This window comes from Pelobates fuscus, chromosome 5 (genome assembly GCF_036172605.1).
Source record: "Pelobates fuscus isolate aPelFus1 chromosome 5, aPelFus1.pri, whole genome shotgun sequence".
Lineage (NCBI taxonomy): Eukaryota > Metazoa > Chordata > Amphibia > Anura > Pelobatidae > Pelobates > Pelobates fuscus.
Window position 1 is genome coordinate 298546451 of NC_086321.1, and position 21310 is coordinate 298567760.

General features: G+C 48.3%; 1 protein-coding gene across 2 annotated transcripts in view; it reads right to left on the minus strand.

The window, feature by feature from the left end:
- Positions 1-21310, minus strand: part of PGPEP1 (pyroglutamyl-peptidase I) — a 261041-nt gene that overhangs the window by 180094 nt on the left and 59637 nt on the right. Inside the window, exon 2 of one of the 2 annotated variants that reach the window (XM_063455485.1) lies at positions 15223-15275. The exons of the other annotated variant lie outside the window; for it this stretch is intronic. Coding sequence (XP_063311555.1) covers positions 15223-15275 — 53 coding nt within the window. The remainder of the gene's footprint in view (positions 1-15222; positions 15276-21310) is intronic. 2 annotated transcript variants of the gene reach the window in all.

Consider the following 21310-nt stretch of genomic DNA (forward strand, 5'->3'; position numbering starts at 1 on the left):
GACGTCAGATGGGTAATTTGGGATTGTTGAACGTCCCTTTCCTCCTCCAGGTCTGTGACCCTGTGACTTACTTGCTGTAGGTCAGTATTCAGAGTCTCCATTTTCGCTTGCAGAGAGGCCTCAAGCTTGTGTCAGGATCGGGACAGGGATCCAACACGCAGAGTACAAACAGTAGCCAGATACGTATACCGGACCTTAGAATGGCCGGACTAACGTAAGTAGTACAGTATAGAATGGTCAAAGACAAGCCGAGGTCGAGGGTAACAGAAGACAGGTAAGCGAGAGACAAGCCGAATCAAGGGTAACAGAGATAAGCAGAGTAAGGTAAACAAGCCGGGTCAAAACCAAAAGGGATAATAGAATACACAAGCACTGAGTGACTAGAACAAGCTAGAACCACGACAGGGCAATGAGCTAATGAAAGAAGCTCTGTTAAATACCCTGTTCAGAGCAGTAACCACGCCCCCAAGACGTCCTGATTGGTCCTGCAGCCATTGACTGACAGGTTGTTCCGGGGGAGTGTCCTGATGACTACTTCCTGCCTAGATGCTGTAAAAGGCAGTCACTCCCTCGCGGCCGGCCTAGCATGACCGGATAGACCGCAGGGAAGGGAGCCATCAGACCGTCTGGATGGAGGAACAGCTAAGTCTCTACCTCTTTCGGAGGTAGAGACCACAGGTACCCTGACAGCTTGCCCATCATTTTTTCTAGATCCAGTTTTGAGGGTAGAATTCTGATTAATTCTCTCAGATCCATTTCATAGTGTATTTCCTGAGAGATGCTTGTGCTCTCAGACGGAGCCGGACTGGGCGGGTGGGAGTCAGGTTTATTATCTGCCGGCGCCATTTTGTGTCCCGCGGTTTCCACCTCGCAGTCTGTTCTTTAAAATATCTTGTAAGTGATCCCGGTTTTGTCGCTGGTGTTTTCCCTGGAGTTACTTGGGGGTTGTTTTGCTTTTTGGGATTCACCATCTTTGTTAGAAGCCTCCGATTAGTGTGGATTGTGTCTTGAGCCGTGAGGAGCTGAGCTAGTGCACTTCGATTCAGCTCCGCGGTCTGGCCACGCCCCGAGTCAGATACTGTATTAACTCAATTATCTCCAGGAAGAAAAAAACATTTCTCTAAAAACCCCAAAGTACCTCAAAAACACATACTATCCCCACAGATGTTACATCCCCTGATAGCCATGATCTGGGTGACCAGCATATCAAAAACCACCCAGATCAATTCAGGAGTTCACAAATTCTATGGAGCTAACTTATATGTTACTGCATAAAATAAAACAAGTATGACAACCAATATTAAAATAGAGTAAGTAGTCCCAAATCTGTCTGTAAGATACCAGTACAGGTCCTATTTACAAAGTGGATCGTATAGTATATTTAGCCAATATTAATCAAAATTACTAAAGGAGATAATCAGTCCTGAGGTACCTCCTTTAGTTATATAAAGCAATTACAATTATTACTGAGTTTAATTTAGGATGCAATCCTCATATTTTTTGTTTAGCAGTAACACAACGGCAGATAGACTTTTCTCTGTGCTGTTAATAAAGATAAGTTCCTCGTGCTGTATATTCAATCGTTACAAAGTAGCAGTCTTTGATTTATAAAGTATCTGTCAGGTTGGTTCTAAATAGACCTGAATCTCTTACATAGAATAGTGCAGACAGATCAGAAAAATGTCAGTAAAAGAAAAAAAAAACGGGTTTTATTGTTTAGACCTGCTGTATTTCTGAGCTCCTATTGTATAGTTAACATTGTAAGAAGCAACATGTAACAGATCCTTCCATTAATGGACGCTTCCTAGCTTGTGACGAGGACCACAAGCACCGCACCGGACACCACAACCACTGCAGACTCCGCAACCGCCGTAGCTTGACTGGAGTCTCACCGTCTTCCTTCCACCCTAGATCGGCTTCTGTCGTCCAGGACCGTGTGGGAAAGACCTCTTCCTTCCACCCTGTATGAACCTCTAGCATCCAGGACTGTGTGGGGAAGAACTCTCCTCCAAGGAGAGCATAACAGGAACAGCTCTTAAAAGAGCTAAGTGATTCAAGTGATTCAAGCAGAGCATAGCAATCCCCAGTGTGATTATAACAGCTCCCTCCAATAACGAGACAAGGCTACGTTTTGAGATATCAAGAAGAACTGTCTAAAACTTTATTTTACTTGGGACTAGCCCACATGGTCATAACATTAACATTGCTGTGAAAACTCAATAAAATTACAAACAGTCAAATCATAGCAGGCAACATACAGTGACTTATTATAACATAATTACATATTTATAAATGAGTGGGGAAGACCATAATTAACACAAAATGTCTCTCCTGCATGCATAATTAGTGATATGCAAATCTACCTGAATATGCAAATTACCAGTCTTGCTATTCAGGTAGTGCATATTACTGTTGTTACCAACAGAGGGCACTACACAAGCTCCATAGCCAAATCCACCTAGTTGGTAGCAATCCTCAGCAGTACAGGAGAGCAGGCAATACATTTCACAGTACACACACACACACACACTATAAACAATTACATTACACACACCCTGCACCTATAATGGGTACAGGGTGACTAAAACATAATAGAAATAAAGCAACCTACATAAATAGTCTGTCTGAAGGTAGAATAGGGGCTTTAAAGCCAAATTCATCAAACAGTCATAGTCACAGGGGAGGAGGCTGGCAAGCAGGCCTCTCCAGGACCAAGTGGCGAAGGGCACTTTCTCACACAACACAAGGGTACTTAAATCCGTAAGCTAATGCTTATCTTTTAGCTGGTCTCTAGTTCTTTGGAGGGAACCTTCAAAGTAAAATATTCTTATCTCATTTGCCTTCGAGGGCACACCTTAATAAATAAACCTGTCTATTCTGTCTTGTGCCCACCACTTAAAATTAATAATAAGTCAAATTAAATAGTCGTTTTTAGGACTGCTATATCCCTAAAAATGTGCAGGACGTCTATACACCAGGTTAGTATTCTGTCAGTACCGATCTCGGCAATTACCGATTAGATGTCCTGAGCCCCTGACGCGAGCGTTTCGCCAGGATCACTCATCAGAGGGGAACTAAAGACAGGTAAGTGCCTGATTCTTAAACAAGCAACTCATCGATGGTTGGCGGAGCACTTTGTCCAGCCTGCCAATCATGAGAGAGGAGGGCGTCTGTGGCAAAACTAGCCACTTAAGACTGCATTTGTATTAATGTGCTGCTGTAGCTTTAAGACTGTTAGAACCAAGCATATACATGTATCTGTAGTTTATGCGAACTTGAGCATTCGTATGCTGGCGGCATGAGAGCCACCAGCATTCATACAGTAGTTTCACGAACAGTGAATTTCAACACTGTTCGTGAAGCGAACAAACTACCGAATAGGAGACAACACACAGGAGGTCGTGTGGCTCCCATTAAACATTGCAACATTGTATCTTTTGGTAGTTATATTAGATTCAGTGTGGACGCCGTTCGGCTACCGACCACGTGGCGGTCGGCCATCTTGGATCCTTTGTTAGCCCAGTGGTATTTTTGTCGTCGAGTGCCTGGAACTAAAATCGGCTACTCAACGGCACGAATACCACTGGACTTCCAGGCCGTTCGGGAGTACCGTGCTTTCGGTAGTTTATCCACACGGGTGGATTCGTGTCTTTTATGCAAAATGTATGTTGAAATGTAATTCATGCGGCATTTGGCTAAATGTTCTAGGATCTGAGCGGTACTTTCACGAAGTGTGCACTCAGACCCCAGCTATCTGCCGAAAGGTCATTCGGTAATATAGCATGAATAATGTAAAAGTTATGTATTTTTATGTGAAATGTCAGTTCTGCTGCACGGAGGGATAATCCACTTAACTGTATATTGTAGTGGGAGTATACCTCTCGTACAATAGTGCATGATGGGAAAAAGGTCTTGGTTGTTAAGTTCCCCATGTAGTTCCCTACTGTACAACCCCTGTAAAGTCAGTAAGGAAACCCCTTGCATGGGGAATCACAAATACTGTGACCTGTGATTAAAACCTCAGTTGACTCCCAGCCTATTTGTCGTCTAGATCTTGGGAAGGAAGAATTTATACAACGCTACTGGGATTATTGTATGCTGTACTTATTTTGCCTGGATGATTTTATGCTGTTCCTGTTACGCAGCGGAGATACTGTGGATTATACTACCTCTCCACTACAATTGGTGGCAGAAGTGGGATTTCAAACAGCAAATCAGCGTTCGTCAGTAACCACACAAATAAAGAAGAGAAGCAGCAGTTCAACGGAACAAACCATTCGGATAAAACCATTGTTCGGTAAATATGTCAAAATATACGAACAACTGGTGAATGGAGTCAAATTTAATAGGGAGATGAGGAGCAGGCTAGCCTTTTATCCAGAGACCCCCCCTGTGGAGATACTGTCCCGACTGATGGCGGACGTAAAGGAGTACCTAGTAGTCAGACTCCAAGCAAATCAGCGAGCCGGCGAAAGAGCCACAACTCCTGTCAGCATTATTCCAGGGAAAGCCAAAATTCGGCTGAAGAGCTATACAGAAGCTGACGGTGATGTGGATGACTACCTGCAAGATTTCTAGAGGCTGTGCCAACTACACGACATCAGCGCGGTGGGTCGGGTACCTCTATTAGCAGGGAGACTATCTGGTCGCGCAGCGGAGGCCTACCGGGCTGTGCCAGATGAGGACAGTAGAGACTATGGTAAAGTAAAACAAGCCATTTTAGCCCGGTATGCGATTACCTCAGAGGCATACCAGCTAAAGTTTGCTTCCTCCGTTCCCCCGAGATCTGGGACCGCAGGGGTACTTGCGAGCGAGCGTGAGTACCAGGCGGCCAGATCTTTTCCTCCACGTGGCAGCTTCACTGAGGCCGCCTCTGCCCACGTGTGTGCGACCGCGCGCGGCCCCTCCTCTGCCAGTACCGTTCTCGGTGGAGGTCCGTTGAGGGGCTCCCCCCTCTATAGTCAGGGCGTACTTCAGACCACAGCCTTGTTCGCTGGTGGTCTGGGAGGGCCCATCCACCCTGCTCAGGGTAAATATATATATAGCAATCATGAGATACCACAGATTCTATATTATAAATATATACACACACATATATATATATATATATATATATATACACACACACACACACACACACACACACACACACACACACACAGGCTGTTATATACTCAACGCACTATGGTGCCGTCCATTTGTTCATCACACAGGCTTGTACCTGTACAGGACAACGATGACTGCATAGAGGGGCGTCTCTCCTGCATTCAATTAGACCCAACGACTGTGCTACCAATTTCCTTATAGAGTGCTGCCTGATCATGCAGGATATACATATTTAGACTGGATCCCTCTTTTTCACCTCCTGTAATGGATCCAGACTCCTGCTTATTTAAACACACTCCTGGAGACGGTACGGCTAACGGATGAGTCTCAGGTATTACAAGAGTGCAGGTTTTGGTATATTCTGCGCTATATAAAACAGACAATTGCATTCTTTTTTAGATATCCGGAGCAAACTGCGCAGACAGTTTTTCCCATATCAAGATGACATTAGATATCATGGAGCAAACGGGCACTGCCTTGCTTGGGTAACAAGACTAGGGAAGGCCCATTACCCGGTCTGCATGGATCACATAAAAAGATGGGAAACCCCGGTTGACTTGAGTTCCCTGGTCATTACAATCTGATCATGACAGGACTGCCCCTACTCCTCTGGGCACATATCTGGAGAACATGGTTCGGAGATGGAGGGCCCTCCGTCTATACTCTATATCATTCACGGGAGCCATCTTGGTTTTGGTTCTCGCTAACCCACCTTTTCAACTACCATCAAGAAGACCTACAAGACTCTATGGAGGAACCCGGTGTGCCTGACTCCTACACGGACGTGAAAGTCGGGTCGCAACCTACCGCTGGAGTACGGCTCAGGATGTGTAGCAGACTCAGATAGGGCTGCCGACATTCTCAAACGGGACAAAACATGATTCGGATGGTTGAAGCTAGACCCTTGTTTTGTGTTATATCTGCTCTCTGGAGTCACCTGTCGTAAGCGAAGGGACTTTACGCCTTGCCTGCGTATTGGAGAATGCTATGTGTTTGCGGGACTCCAAGCTAAGAAGGGAGGTATCCCTCTATAGGGAGACCTTGACTTCGGTTATCAAACTCACACATTCCTGGGTCTCTTGACCCGGGGCCTACTCTGGGAGATACGTGCCCGGACAGTCAGGGGTACAGGGACCTAGAGGTCTCACTATATTATACCCAATCTTGTAGGTGGCGAGTAGACCAGGAACCCCTACACACATTTTGACAGGTCGGGCATGGAACAAGATCGTACTACGGGTAATCAGATTATTTCACTCTCTCACTACAGCACGTGAGGACTCTTAGTGTTTATACAGGTCCCAATCACCATTGGATCCGTACGTCTTATCAATCTTCCAGTCTAGACAATGACATCTGGATGGGAATCTCAACTTCGGTTTACGTTTCCCATCCCTTTGAATATTTCTGGGATTCACTATTCCCAGAATAGTCGACCACCGTTCAACCACACAAGTTCAGTTTGGAACCCTGATTGGAAGTCCTTTTGGAGTCTTTTCTCTATCGCAATCGAGGATTGTACAGTCCATTTGGAATATTGGAATCACTTAGGATACGGCTAGTTTGACCACATTCTTGCCTGCATAATGAATTTATTCTCGGATGAGTCATCTCACCGGGTAGGCCAGGAGGGAATGAAACATCCTTCTCGGTTCTATTAGGGAATTGGTGGTGGCACATTCCTTGAGATTGGAGATTTACCTGCCATGCCACATCGCCGGATGACCCTGGCACGATCGGAGGAGCCACCTCAAGAGTTGAGACATGGTGGCAGTTCCTTCTCGCGGCCCTAAGTCCGCAAATGACCTTCGACATTTTACAACTACAGGAAAATGGCTAATAGGTCAGCTTGGCAGCTCATGGATCGACTGCTAGGAAACAGGTCGCAACCCCACGTACAATGGATGTATCAGCCAATGGTGTTTTTTTTCCGTATTTGCGATGCTTCGTCAGCTAGCATTTTCATCGATCCGTCTACTGTCATTTACCACAGTTGGAAAGTCCATTTAGGATTGTTCTGATATCTCCCGGAATAGGTACCAGCGAAACAAACAGCGTTGGATTTGTTGACTGAGCGTCAAATATGAAGTCTCCTGTCATGTTGTAAAATTGTAGATTATGCTAGCTTTAGTGTACCTATAATCTTAATTTTATTAATGACAGGAGGCGAGTATGTCCCACCCGTTCTTATCCCTCCCTTGTTTAATTTTAATAGTTTGGATTAATCAGGTACGTATGCAACTCTGCTTGTTGTCTCTGCTACCGGTCACTTGTTTCTTATGTCTTTTTTCCATAAGTAGGGTTGGGATATCTACATATTAAGGTAATTTTGGTTGCTACAATGGGTACATACATGTTTATTCAGAGTACATTTTTTTTTTGTCAATCTCTGTTTTATTGAGACAGGTGATGAGTAAGTTTCACAAAGTAAAGAGTTAAAACAAGCGTAGACATATGTATAAAAGTTGGGGTTATCACATGTTAAGTAAACTGTGAAGAATAAACTCTTAGGGTCAGCTGACACTTTTTCTGAAACAGGTTATATAGGTTAAGTAACATATGATGCAAACATAGCGTGTAGAGCTTCTCGCTCCGGGGGGTAATAACATGGGCAGTGCAAGTAGTTACGTTGTAGTAGAGGATGCCAACTGTCTTTGTGGCGCGTTTGTATATAACTAAGAATAAGTATGTCATGGCAGGGTCGCCAGAGGCTGTTGCCCACAGTGCTAAGATTGGTCTGTTACTTCAACATGGGGGTGCAGGGAAGGGGGGGTGCGGGAAGGATCGTATGGGGAGGCAGAATCCACTTGCCAGCTAGGCCTTACAGAAGGGTGGGCATTTAAGGTCACTTGATATGCCGTGGAATTGAAAATATATAAACAAACAATTAAACAAACATAACACCATTAACAGTTAACAGTGAGGGGCAGCGTAGTTTGTCTGCAGGTTGAGAGCACGGTATCACTGCAATTGCGGGATTTCCCCTCTGCACTGTGTATTCACATAGAGTATATTCAAATAACCGTAATTCTACTTTACCAAATGCATGGACATATTTTCTGTCGTCCCCCCCACTCCCCTCCCCAGCGAGACAATAAAGTAAATGGGGTACAGGATGGGGAAAGGGATACATTCCAAGTTGTACGCTGTATGAGTGGTCCCGTACATTATGTTTTGTCATAGGGTTCTTGCTGGCCAACTTCGGAAGTGAGCATGGGGGACTAGTAACTTGTAATCAAGCGTAACATGTAATGCATTAAAGCCCTACTTGGAGAAGTCTTTTAGCCGTGAGCTGACTTCCTGGTGGTCCGATGTCCTTGAGTCCTGTCGTGCTCTAATGGAGCGTAGTCTTAGGCTACTTGTATGGGTGAGGGGGGTTTGGTCTATGTAGGTTAGGGGTCGGGTTAGTGTCGTATGGAAAGTTCCCTCCATTTCGTCAGATTGGGGTGGTGACTCCTCAGTTGTATCGTGCCTAGTGGTCCGTTTACGTTGCAGTCATGTGGGGCTGTCTAGGGAGCTGTTAGTAGTGGGCGGGGCAGCCCGGGGCCCAGTCCCCCTGGTTGGTTTTTGTTTGGTTGTGCGTCTGTTCGGGTTGGTCAGAGCATCTGGTGGGTGACGTCCGTCTGTCCCACCCCCCAGACATAGCTTTGTTCCCATCCCTGGGGTACAACTTCAGTGTGCATCCCTCTCTGGTGAGCCCCTCCCTCCCACCCCCCACTGGTTCGCCTATGTAGGCTCTGGGTTCTCCCCTCCCCTCGCGTCCCCTGTCTGTCGCCGCCGTGCCTGTGGTCTCCCGATTGGCGAGGGGGGAAGGGGGCTGAGGGTCTGGGTTGGAGGCGGGGGGGGGGGGGGGAGGAAAAGAGGAGAGGGGGAAAAGGGAGGAAGAGAGAGAGAGAGAAGAGGAGAGAGGGAGAAAAAAAAAAAAAAAAGGTGTCAAGTGCTTCCCTAGTTTTCCGCTTCCAGGTGGTTTCCGTCCTAGGCCGATGTGGTTTGTCTCTGAGCTATATAGGTGCACCAGGGGAACCAGGTGATAGCGCATTTGTCTCCCGTGCAGCGACGCCGATAGGGATTCCATGCTATATATGTCCTCTACCCGGTCCATCCACTTCTCTAGAGTTGGCGGCTCTGCCGCGCGCCATTTGGTGGGGATGAGAGACTTCGCCGCATTAAGCAAGTGTTAGGGAGCGCTTGTAAGTGGCTATGGGGCGTGTGGAGTGATGGAGGAGCATCGGTAGGGGTTGGAACGGCAGGTCCGGGTCCGCTATGCTCTTGATTTTGAAGTGGATTTGCCTCCAGTACTGCTGGATTGTGGGGCACGACCACCAGATGTGGATGTCTGTCACCCCCTTCGGCTCCGCACCTCCAGCAAATGTCGGGGATTGCTCTGTTCATGCGATGTAGCTTCGCTGGAGTCCTATACCAATTGACCATAATTTTGTAATGGAGTTCTTGAATTTTTGAGCTGAGTGTGCCCTGGTGCGCCAGTACGTGGATCTTCTCCCATTGTTGGTCTGTGATTGTTTGGCCTGTAGCTTGTTCCCAGCGGGACATATAACGCGGTGGTGCGTGTGGCGTGGTCGTGAGCAGCAGAGAGTAGAGCTGCGTGATTCCTTTTAGTTGTCGGTCTCTAGCTATGCACGTGTTCGAAGGCGGTCAGTTCTCTGTGGAACAGGTGTTTGCCAGTCGCAGATTGGTAAAAGTGCTGGATCTGATGGTAGCGGAACCTATTCATTATTGAGATGGTGCCCTCAGGGATCAGCTCCCTCAGTGTTTTCAATCCCATCGTGGAGCATAGTTGCTTCATATAGGTCCAGTCCGAGCCCCCCAATCCCGACACATCCGCGGGTCGCAGGCCACCTGCGATGTCCGGGTTGTAGCTGTCAGAGGACCTGGCGTCGTGGTGAGTCCGCCTGTCAGGCGGGTGGCAATCCATGTTTGCATCGTGGCCCGCATAAACGGATTTTGGATCATATTGGGATCCTGTAAGGGGTGCGTTGTCCAGACTGCGGATGGCAGTTTTCGGGCCACTTGGCTATTCTCCAGGTCCCTCCAGAGTTTGTCTGAGGTTAATGCGTGCCAGTCTACCAGCCGTAATAGGTGGGTGGCTCTGTAATAGTGAATTATCGAGGGGAGTGCGAAGCCCCCCATTCTTTTGGGCAGGGAAAGGAGTGCCCCGTTAACCCTAGGCCGTCCCGTCTTCCATACAAATTTTATCATCTCCGTGTTGAGCGTCTGGAAGAAGGACCTGGGTATCATGATCGGGATGGCTTGGAAGAGGTAGAGAAGTCGTGGAAGGAGGTTTAATTTCAGTGCATTGATTCTCCCGAACCAGGAGATTCACAGACCACCCCATTTCAGCATTTCGTGCTGCAGCATGTGGAGAATGGGTATAACGTTCTCATGGAAGAGGCGAGTTATGTCTCCGGTGAGCCAGATGCCGAGGTATTTGATCTTGTCTGCACACCATTTAAATGGATACTGCGTTCAGAGGTGAGTTGTGTCCGCGGCAGGTAGATTTAGTGGGCAGGCTTCCGATTTACCGGCGTTGAGCTTGAGGTTAGAAAGGAGTCCATATTCCCGGAACCTCTCTAGTAGGTTTGGGAGCGAGATGAGTGGGTTGGCAAGGAAGAAGAGGAGATCATCCGCGTAGGCTGCAACTCTCTGTTCCAATCCATTGTAGACGAGACCCGTGATTCCCCCGTCCCGTCTGACCGCCCCCAGGAATGGTTCCAGGGAGAGGTCAAACAGGAGGGGGGACAGGGGGGACCCCTGCCTCGTTCCATTGTGGATGGTGAATGGCTGTGATAAGGCTCCTCTTATGCGTAGGCGGGCTGTCGGGATTGTGTAAAGGGCAGTTATCCAGGTCAGCATGTGTGGCCCGAATCCCATCGTACGGAGCGTCGCCAGCAGGAACCCCCAATCCACCCGATCGAACGCCTTCTCAGCGTCGGTCGAGAGGAGGATCCCCCGCCGGCTGCCTCCTGCCAGGTGGATCACGTTGAGGGTATTGATGGTATTGTCGCGTGCCTCCCTGCCGGGGATGAATCCCACCTGGTCGGGGTGCACTAGGTCCGGTAGTACGTGCCCCACCCGCGTGGCCAGAATTTTGGTAAACAGCTTCAGGTCGGCGTTGAGTAAGGAGATCGTGAGAGATATTCTATGGGGAGGAAGATATAGTCCAACCGACTGTAGCGGTTGAGGACTGTGGAGTAATATGAATAGTCTCTCACTAGCGGGTGGGCCACCCACCAAGAGTCTGCCAACCCCGAATTCTTGAGGGCCATGAGGGTCTTGCGTTGGTATGAGGTTGGTAAGGAGCTGGTTCCCATGGACGTGTCCAGGCATGGGCCCAGGGCCAGGTTGAGATCCCCCGCCAGGATCAACATGCGTTCTCGAAAGCTCCAGGGCGCGTAGTGTGCGTGCCAGTAAATTATGTTGCGCCGTATTGGGCGCATAGACACACGCTAAGGTGTAGAGGTGTCCGGCGATCGTGCCCTTCACAAATATGTAGCGGCCCTCCGGGTCTGCCAATTCGGCGTGGCTCTGAAAGGGTACCGTGCGGGCTATAAGGATTGCCAACCCCGCCTTTTTAGTGCGTGGATGGTTGGCGAAGTGCCCAGTTGGAAAGCGGGCGTCCCGCAGCGTCGGTGCACCCCGCCCCTGGAAATTAGTTTCCTGGACGAATGCGATCGACGCGCGTGCCGCCCACAGAGTGCGTAGAAGGTGAGAGCGTCGTTCCGGTGCGTTAAGGCCCCGAACGTTGTTTGACCACAGGCAGAGTTCTGCCTGTTGAAATTGACCGGGCATCGTCAGCGGATACGGGCTGTGGTAGGGAAGGGCAGGCGGGTAACGTGGAGGGGGAGAAGGGGAACGAGAGAGAGAGAGGGAGAGCGAGAAAAGGAGGGGAAGTGAGAGAGGAAGAGAGGAAGAAAGAGAGAGCGGGAGGGGGAGAGAGAGTGAGAGAGAAAGGGAGAGGCAGGGGGGCCGAGAGAGAGGGCCAGACGAGAGTCAGGTCCCGGCGGCGACCAGTTCCCGCAGCTAGAAGTCGGCCCGCAGGCTTCGGCTTCACTTACCCCCTGTCCGCACACCTCGTCCGAGTTGTGAGGTGCCGGTAGTGACTCAACGCACCTGATGTGCACCGGGGGAATCAGTCCAACTGTTGTCGGTCGTCCCTAGGTCACACCTTATGTACCTGTACAGGTGTGCGTCTGCCTGTGGAGCGTGACTGTAGTCAAGGGTCCGTCACCCTATGTCTAGGTCCGTAACTGTCGTGTGAGGTATTGAGGTCCTATAGGAGCGTCGTCAGCCGTCCATGGCCGTCACCGTCCTACTGGATAGTGTATTCCCCTCGAATGTATACTATGGGAGTGCGGTTAGTAGTCGGGACTATATGTGTGGGAGCATTGCGGGCGGGCAAGGGTCCCTGGTGGGATCCGGTCTCTGCATCACGAGTGTACCCCACATGTCCCTCCGCTGCTATGTGTTCCCTTTATGGGTGGTCTATGTGGGCCAGACCCCCCCCCAGCAGGGCTGCCAACTCCCAAGCCCACGTCAGTGTGTCCCCCCCCCGTGCACCGGGCTATTACTTTGGTGGTCAATCTTCCGCTCACGGTGCACCGGGCCCGAACAGAATGCATTATGCAGCAAACCCCCCCCAAACCCGACCCCCCCACCCACACCAGGCGCAAGTACAACGGTCCGTTCCCTCCGGGTCAGCACCACCTTAGTCCAAGGGTGCCTCCGGACCAATGTTCCCCACCCGGGGGGGGACATGGAGGGGGGGCGGGAAGAGGCAGGGGAAGGGAGGGGAGAGGAGGGAAGGGGGAAAGGAGGGAAGGGGGGGAGAGACCCATCAATAGCTACAGATCATGCAGGGGGGTCGTGGGGTGTCCGCTCCGATGCAGGGCCAAAGTCCCAGTTCACTCCTCCGCCCCCGCTGGTCCTCCCCAGCGGCATGGCGGTGACATCCGGCCCAGGTTGTTAGCGGAGGGCTGCAGGCCTGCATCTTCTCCTCTTCTTGGGCCCAGGGGTTCCTCTAGCAGCCAGTTGCGGATTCGGGTGGGTGGAAGGTGAAGCGCCCTAATAAATCTCGGGGCGTCGTCTGGCATCTTGAGCGTGTGCCAAGAGGTTCCCTGTCGTGCATGTAGGCTAAAGGGAAACCCCCATTTGTAGGGGATCCCCTTGTCGTGTAGGGCCGTGGTGATAGGCCGCAGCGCCCTTCTGGCATCCAGCGTGAGGCCAGAAAGGTCTTGGAAAAGTGCCAGTTCAGCTCCCCTGAAATTGACGGTCGGCAGGTTCCTGGCCGCCGTCATGATCTGCTCCTTCTGCGGGAATGAGTGGAGACAACACACCACATCCCTAGGTCTGCCGTCCGGTCTGGCCTGCCCCAGTGCGCGGTGGGCCCGATCTATGCGGATGTCGGGAGTTGCATCGGGACCCAGGAGCTGGCAAAAGAGGTGCTTCAGTGAGACTACCAGGGGTTCCGTGTCTGGCTCCGGTAGGCCCCTGATTCGAATGTTGTGCCTCCGGCTGCGGTTCTCCACGTCCTCCACCTGGCGTCTTAGGGTCAACAGCATGTTGCCTTGTCGGGTGGCCGCTGTCTCCGCTGCTCTATGCTGCTTTTAGCAGAGTCGTGCCTCTGCCTCCACTGCATCAACTCTCTCAGTGAGGGCCGTGAGGTCTGTGCGGAGGCCCTGCAGATCTTCCCGGACTGCCTCCCTTATCTCCCGGACCAAGGCCCCGGTGTCCGCATTGGAGAGCATGTTGCTCCCTATCCTGGCGAGTTCAGCCCGGATGGATTGAAGGGCTTCGTCTGGGCTGAGGTCGGGCATGGAGTCCCCCCCGCTGGTTGCACTGGGGGAGACCGCCGCCATGTTGTCTGATGGCGCTGTGCCTTGGAGTCACGCCGGGGTGCTCATAAAGTCGTCCAGGGTGCCCGTGCAGCGTCTCGTGATCCCGAGGTCGTGCTCCCGGCTCCGGTGAGTTTCTTTGTCCGCACCATTTCTGTGATTATGGAGTATTTGGCTAATTATGGCGGTTTAGGCCTTGGAGCTCGCCTAGTGTGCGACCGGCGCCATCAACGTCCAGGCCACGCCCCTTCAGAGTACATTTAATTGGATAATCAACCTGTTCGATTCTGTTTTTCTTTCGTTTCAGTTTACAGTCCATCAACACAATCTGGTGTGGCAGTTCTTCTCGGAGGGTGGACATTGCTGTATTCATCAAGATACTTTGTTTCTTCCCCATTAAATTTTTCTGCCTTTATTCCGTTTTGGTCGCAGCTTGAAAGAGGAAATGATGCATGAGGAGGGGAGTTTTATAGCACCTAACTTTTTTCTGTGCTGCTGTGGAGTTCTAGTAAAGAGAGACTTAAGCAAATACTCGCCTCCTGTCATTAATCAAATTAAGCTTATAGGTACACTAAAGCTAGCATAATCTACAATTGCTGGAAATAAACACAAAAAGTGATGTAAACTGTAAACAACCACAGATAACCTTACAATAGATTAGGTTTCCAACTAGATAGGAGGTGCCTCTTTGTTGATGCCATCAGGGATGCCAAGGTAAAACTCCTGTCACAAATATCCTTTTTTTCTACTAGTACTCATTTGTCTTATTTTAAAAACATGAAAGATAACAAAAACTGCCAAAAAAAAAAAAAAAAAGGTGCAAACATAATCCAAATCCAATCAAGGGTGAGAAAAGATTTTGGAGAAATCCAAAATGGCTTAAAAAGCTATACATGTTTAAGGGATTGAATGAACCTATCTATACATAATGAAATGTCACATATGCACTAAATTGCAGAATACGTGATCGTAAAGGTATTCATTTTTACTCGTTAACCAACTATCCTTACTCTGGGAACAACATTCAAGCAGCATCTATAGCAATATTGAAAGGTTCTCCTCTGTAATATTAATTTTAAAAGGAACATGCTACAATAATTTTTCACTTTTTAAATTAGTCAAAGTCACTGCTACTGAAATGGTTATTTACAAATTCATCATATTGGTTGTTTTTTTGTGATGAATTCTTAAATAACGAGTTGAGTATTTACTGCACATTCGGATATGAAATGTTATATAATAAGACAATTAAACCGTCATCACTCACCTGCACAGCAACCCAACTACTATTCACCTCATGTTCACCAAATGGGCCGAAACCTGTACAGTGAAAACAATATTAATTAGGGATTATTCTAGCTTTGGTGAAGGAATAATCAGAATTTTTTAAAAGACAGGAGGCAAATAGTTGCTTTACCTTCTTTACTGAAACCTCCAGCAGCAAAGAAATAGTTAAAGGGACACTATAGTCACCTTAACAACTTTAGCTTAATGAAGCAGTTTTGGTGTATAGAACATGCCCCTGCAGCCTCACTGCTCAATCCTCTGCCATTTAGGCGTTAAATCCCTTTGTTTATGAACCCTAGTCACACCTCCCTGCATGTGACTTGCACAGCCTTCCATAAACACTTCCTGTAAAGAGAGCTCTATTTAGGCTTTCTTTATTGCAAGTTCTGTTTAATTAATATTTTCTTATCCCCTGCTATGTTAATAGCTTGCTAGACCCTGCAAGAGCCTCCTGTATGTAATTAAAGTTCAATTTAGAGATTGGGATACAATTATCTAAGGTAAATTACATGTGTTTGAAAGTGAAACCAGTTTTTTTTTCATGCAGGCTCTGTCAATCATAGCCAGGGGAGGTGTGGCTAGGGCTGCATAAACATAAACAAAGTGATTTAACTCCTAAATGACAGTGAATTGAGCAGTGAAATTGCAGGGGAATGATCTATACACTAAAACTGCTTTATTTAGCTAAAGTAATTTAGGTGACTATAGTGTTCCTTTAACATAACTTTTCAGAAACAACCATCTTTCTTTGAGGAGGTGGAGCAGGAGAGCATGAAATCCAACTGAGTCAATATGTAGCAGGTACAATCAAACAAGAAACCACCAGAACCAGAAGAAATCCCAACTATACTGCAAGTGAAAAGGCAGAATGTCATACAAAACACATTAATACTGCAGTAGGTTAAGCCATAATGAATACACTCAAACAGGTAATTAGCACCAAATCACAGTAAAAACAATACAAAATCACAACAAATACCCCCAAAATAACTAACAATCCAGGGAGGGAAACATCAAAACAAACAGGGCGGGGGAGGGGGAGAGGTGAAATATTTGCCTCCTGTCTTTAATAAAATTTAGATTATTTCTTCACCAAGGCTAGAATAATCCCTAATTTTATGGCAAGACAGGAGGCTTCATATTTGCGATTTTAATGCCCAGACATAAACGCAAAAGAAACATTGGAGAGCGGACAAAAATAAAACGCATGAAACTAGACCAATCTGCGGCTAGGAGAATGTGGCGAAACCGACCTCGCCACGTGTCCTTGGAGGGGGCTGCTTGCCCGCCTCTTGCCTTTGGACTATGGACCAGACTTTATGTGAATGTGTTAACCCAGATAGCTATGCCATGGAGCCCATTCGTGTAGTTAAAGACTTCGGCTCCATGGCAAGTGAACTGTGTGAATAGGATCTGCGCGCTATTCGGTAGTTTTGTGTTTTGTGCGCTCAGATCCCAGCTATCTGGGGATATGTGAAATGTCTGTGTGTTATGTGTAAAAGGTGAATTTATGTATTTTAAAGTGTTTTACTGTCTTTGTGTCCCCATGTGCTCAATGGAGTCTGTCTCTGTCCTGGGAGGTAATTGGATTACTTCTCCAGGAGAGAAGGCTCTGTAAAACCGGTCTGAGCCGGAAAGCCATGCTGGCAGGGGTTTTAAAAGATACTTTACTAACTTTTGAACCCCTGGTCTGATTCATGCCATTTTTTTAATATGTTGTTCCCCTGAATGGATTGATTGTGGATATGTATTTTTATGTGAATGTGATGTATGGTTTTAGAGTTATGAAAGTTGGGTGTGCCAGCACCTCAGTTCCTGTTTAACCCTCAAAGTGAAGTGTTGTCTCATTATTGGGGGAGGATTTATTGTATGCTGTTCCAGTTTGACTGCTAGGAGTGTAAACCTATTCACATGGTTTTTCCTATTCGGCTGTATACAGCATTCATATGCTAGAGAGGATTCCTATGCTTCTCAGATTCGGTGGTTGTGGTGTCTGCTGCAGTGCTTGAAGTCCTCAGGAGCGCTAGGAGGATCCTTTAACGGAGGTACCCAGTCTGGGTGCCAGGCGATCCGTTACAGAGAATATCCGTAAGGTACCCACCGGATACCAGAGTCACCAATACTGCAGTGCCCCGAAGGATCTCTCCATGCCTGCAGAGGCAGAGAGACATAGACTGCCTAACACGGAAACACATAAATTCAATAGACCCCCATGGGCAGAGAAATTAAGAGACCAAGTCACAGTGATATAGGCCCTAAGACAACAAGCCACCCAGAGATGTGGCCCATCCGTAAAATTAGAGTACAACACAGACAGAGAAATAAACTTTGTTCCGTGCGATACTGAAAAATTAAACACCGTCAAGGAAGAAAGAATAAAATCTCCACGTCAACAGTGTGAATATCTGAGACACAAGGGGAAGACACGAGACAGAGGAGAAAAAACAGCTTAGCTGGGGAAACCGATCTCTGTTAACCGGTTAGTGCCCAAGGAAATTAAAGGAATAGTGCAAAGCAGGGGTCTCGAAAGAGGCATACCTCCGAGCAGCCTGCAGACCGAGAGCCCTGAGAGGGAATATAAGTCACCAAAATGGTGGACCGGAAGACAAAAATAGGCAAGAAAGACTTACCTTGAAAAAAAAAAAAAATTCAGCCAATGAGTTCAGGATACCCACGACCTGCGCCACAAAGGGATCAAAATGCCTCCCAGACACCAGCAATGTCAGGCCTGCTGGACATGCAGAGATAAATCGCCTAGTGCCCGGCGTCCAATATTCCAAGGGCAACTGTCGAGCCGCAACTCTCGAACATCAACATGTGCGGTATTCAAGCCGGATTCCAAAGGAGAAACCCGGGGGGGAGGGGGGAAAGGAAGCAGTAACAGGTATTTGCACAACAAACCTCAGATGTAGAGGGAACCACGGATGATTCCTCAACAGTGGTGCGATCAAGAGTATCTACACTCTCAGTAGCTTGGTTTGATGGAAAGTCCTATGTGTCATGGAAAAGGGCAGCAACGTATATGCGCCCATTAACGGCCAGACCTGGATGAACTCATCCACCGCCACGTCCCGAGAAAACCAGGAGCCAGATGAGGAACAACACCATAAGCGGTTTGCCCTGTACATGAAGAGGTCCAGATGGAGTGGACCCCGAAGGAAGTCCAACACGTAAAACACTGGGAAAGAAGGTGTCAATCGTTGGTGTCCCACTAGTGCAGGAAAAAATTCAGGAGGGGACCCGGAATTGCCTCGTTGTTCCAGGTCCCCATGTGTCGAAGCCACCAATGAAGTTCCATGTTCGCCTTGTCTGAAAGAAGCAAAACCAGGACAAAGGAAGCTGAAGTCCTGAGATAGCGAGCCGTCAGGCGTAGTAGGGCCCAATAATGCATGGGTCCTGGGAAGATGTCCCAAATGGAGGATTTGGGCAGACCCATCGTCTGTGTCCTCAAGGTGATCCGAGGGCTTCGTATCAAGCGTATGACATCCTTCCTGATCGTGGTCACCTTGGAGAGAGGGAGATGGAGCACCACCTGAGTCAAATCCACGATGAAGCTCAGAAAACAGACCAACCAAAAGTGCACCAGATAGGACTTCTCCACGTTGATTATGAACCACAAATCCTGGAAAGGACCATTAGGAACATTAAGACATCACAGGACAACGGGGTCCAGTGTCATCAGGAGAATGTCATCCAGGTAGACTATATACCGTATCCCCCAGGCTCTCAGAGCCATCATGACTGTGATGAAGCACCACGGGACAGAGCAGAGGCTGAATAGAAGGCAGGTAAAACTGCAGAATGTGGAGTAGCCACCAGACCATTGCCTGTCATCACAATGAATCGGCACAGTGAGAAAAGAATCTTCCCTCAGTTTAAGACGCAAGAACCGAATGACCACGCAGAGCAAATCCCTAGGAGATCAATGCCCTCCATCTTGATACATTAATAAATGCGTTCGAAGGTTGAAAAATAGAGACAGCCTGCCCATAAATCGGTAAGCCAGGCAAATAATAAAGTACTCTTACTGAAGAAGTATCAAGCACTGGTGGATGAGGAACCACAGTCCCTGAACAAATCACCGGGGAACAGCAGGTGGTACTGGCACAGGGAGGAATAGGAGGAGATCAACTCCAAAATTGTGCGGTCGACCAGCCCTCCAAGTCATCCAGCGCGTTAAGAGCCAGATGCAAAGTTCCATGGAAAAGCCACGTTGACGTTGCCACACAAGCAGATGGTACGCTGGACCAATTCACAAAGGAGGTGCACATCCACCGTTTTTCATTCAGAGCATCATCAGCCATCGGAAAAATCTGAGTCAGCGGGTGGCTGATATCAAGGAGCTTCTCTTGCTCTAGGCCCTTGTGCGGATCCATCCCGGAACATGCCAGAAAGTTGCAAACTCCAGGTAAAAGTCAGGGGTAAGTGTCACTTTATCCGGTAGTGCAGGAGGAGGGCACCCCGCCTGAAGCCTTGCCCTGACTTCTTAATCCAAAGGGCGGTGGAGTGAATACCTGAGGAACTCTGTAACGTGGCTGGGGAGCGTCCACTCTGAGGAGTGTGGATGCGTGAGGGGATGCGGGTTGAAGAGAGGCCATCCTGAAGGATCTAGTATCTTCATGGGATCGACAGCAAGGGTCAACTGGGGACATAGAGCATCAACCAGGGAAACGTTGACTACCATCTTCTTGACTCACCGGGAAAGCAGTGTACAAGTGGTCAGCCTTGTATAAATGAAAGACATTGCAATCAGGGGCCCTTGAGAAGTTGTCTACATCAACATGTCTGGCCGCACCAGGGACCAGTCTAGCCAATCTAGCGGGTAATTTGCCATTGCGTGGTGGCGCCTTAGCCAGTCCTGGGATGCTTGCATGTGGAGCTTGTCCCCAGTGGGTAGAGAGAACCATCTCTCCACAGATAGGCCTGGAGGCCTTTGGGCACATAAAGGCTGAGACATCAGCCATAGTAGTTCCACATAAACAAAGAAAAAAAGCACAGGTGAGTGAGGTAGAGGGTGCATGGCCGCCTGGGGGTCACCCGACAAGTACTATTTTTACTATAGCTTAAAGCACTGCAGCCCAATAGAGAGGGGGGTTACCCTCTGTCTGATGGAAATATTTGTGAATGAGAAGATGGCTGGCTGTGAGTGATCGGACAGCACTCTGACTGGTTGTGAGTGACAGGATAGCTAGCTGTGAGTGAAAGGATGGCCCATTTGTGGTCGGATGTGAGTGGCTGTCAGTAATAGGAATCAGGCTGGCTGTCAGTAATAGGAATCAGCAGCCAAAACACATCACCCACCCTATACAGTGCACTCAGGCATTAGACATTGTAAGACCGTGAAGTCAGTAATAAGGGGCCTGAACACCAGGCATACAGAGATGTGGCACATTGCAACAGACAATCTCCCCCCCAAGGGGGGGCTGGACAACACAAAACAAACACTACAGATTTTATTAATGACACAGAGGTTCCTATTATGCTCTCTCTTTCTTACTGTATTCCTCAGCAGCAAAGAGAAAATATAACTGAAAGAGAAAAAAAATTATAATATGAATAATATATAACAGATACAACCAGATCTGCCTAGTAACAGGGCAGCAAATCAGCTTATAGGAACAGTCCATAAATGTCTTGCTGTGTACTTCCACTTCTTTCTTTGCTGCTGTCCTCAGACCAGCTAAGTATAATTTTTACCTTTGCTCTGTATTATTGATGTCAGGGTTGTTTACCCTGCTTACATTTATTGATTTTGTCCAAAGACTGATTTGCCTTTTCGGCAACGCTAACACAGCCATGTCGGCTGAACGCCGCAAGGCAATCTTACTCAAGATTAAGCCAAAATTGGTAAACCTAGCGGTGAAGGAACTGGGTGCTGCCGCTAAAGGCATGCTCTTCGGTGAGTCCTTTGTTAAGGACCTAGGCTCCTTTGTGCGCACCTTCACCGCCCTAGATAAGGCCCAGTCCAACTTGAAACGAGTTTTTGGCCCAAAGGTTTTCCAAGGGGCCAGGAGGTATAGGAGCTGTCCACCCGGCCGTGGAGCTCGAGGTCCCTCACAGACCTAACT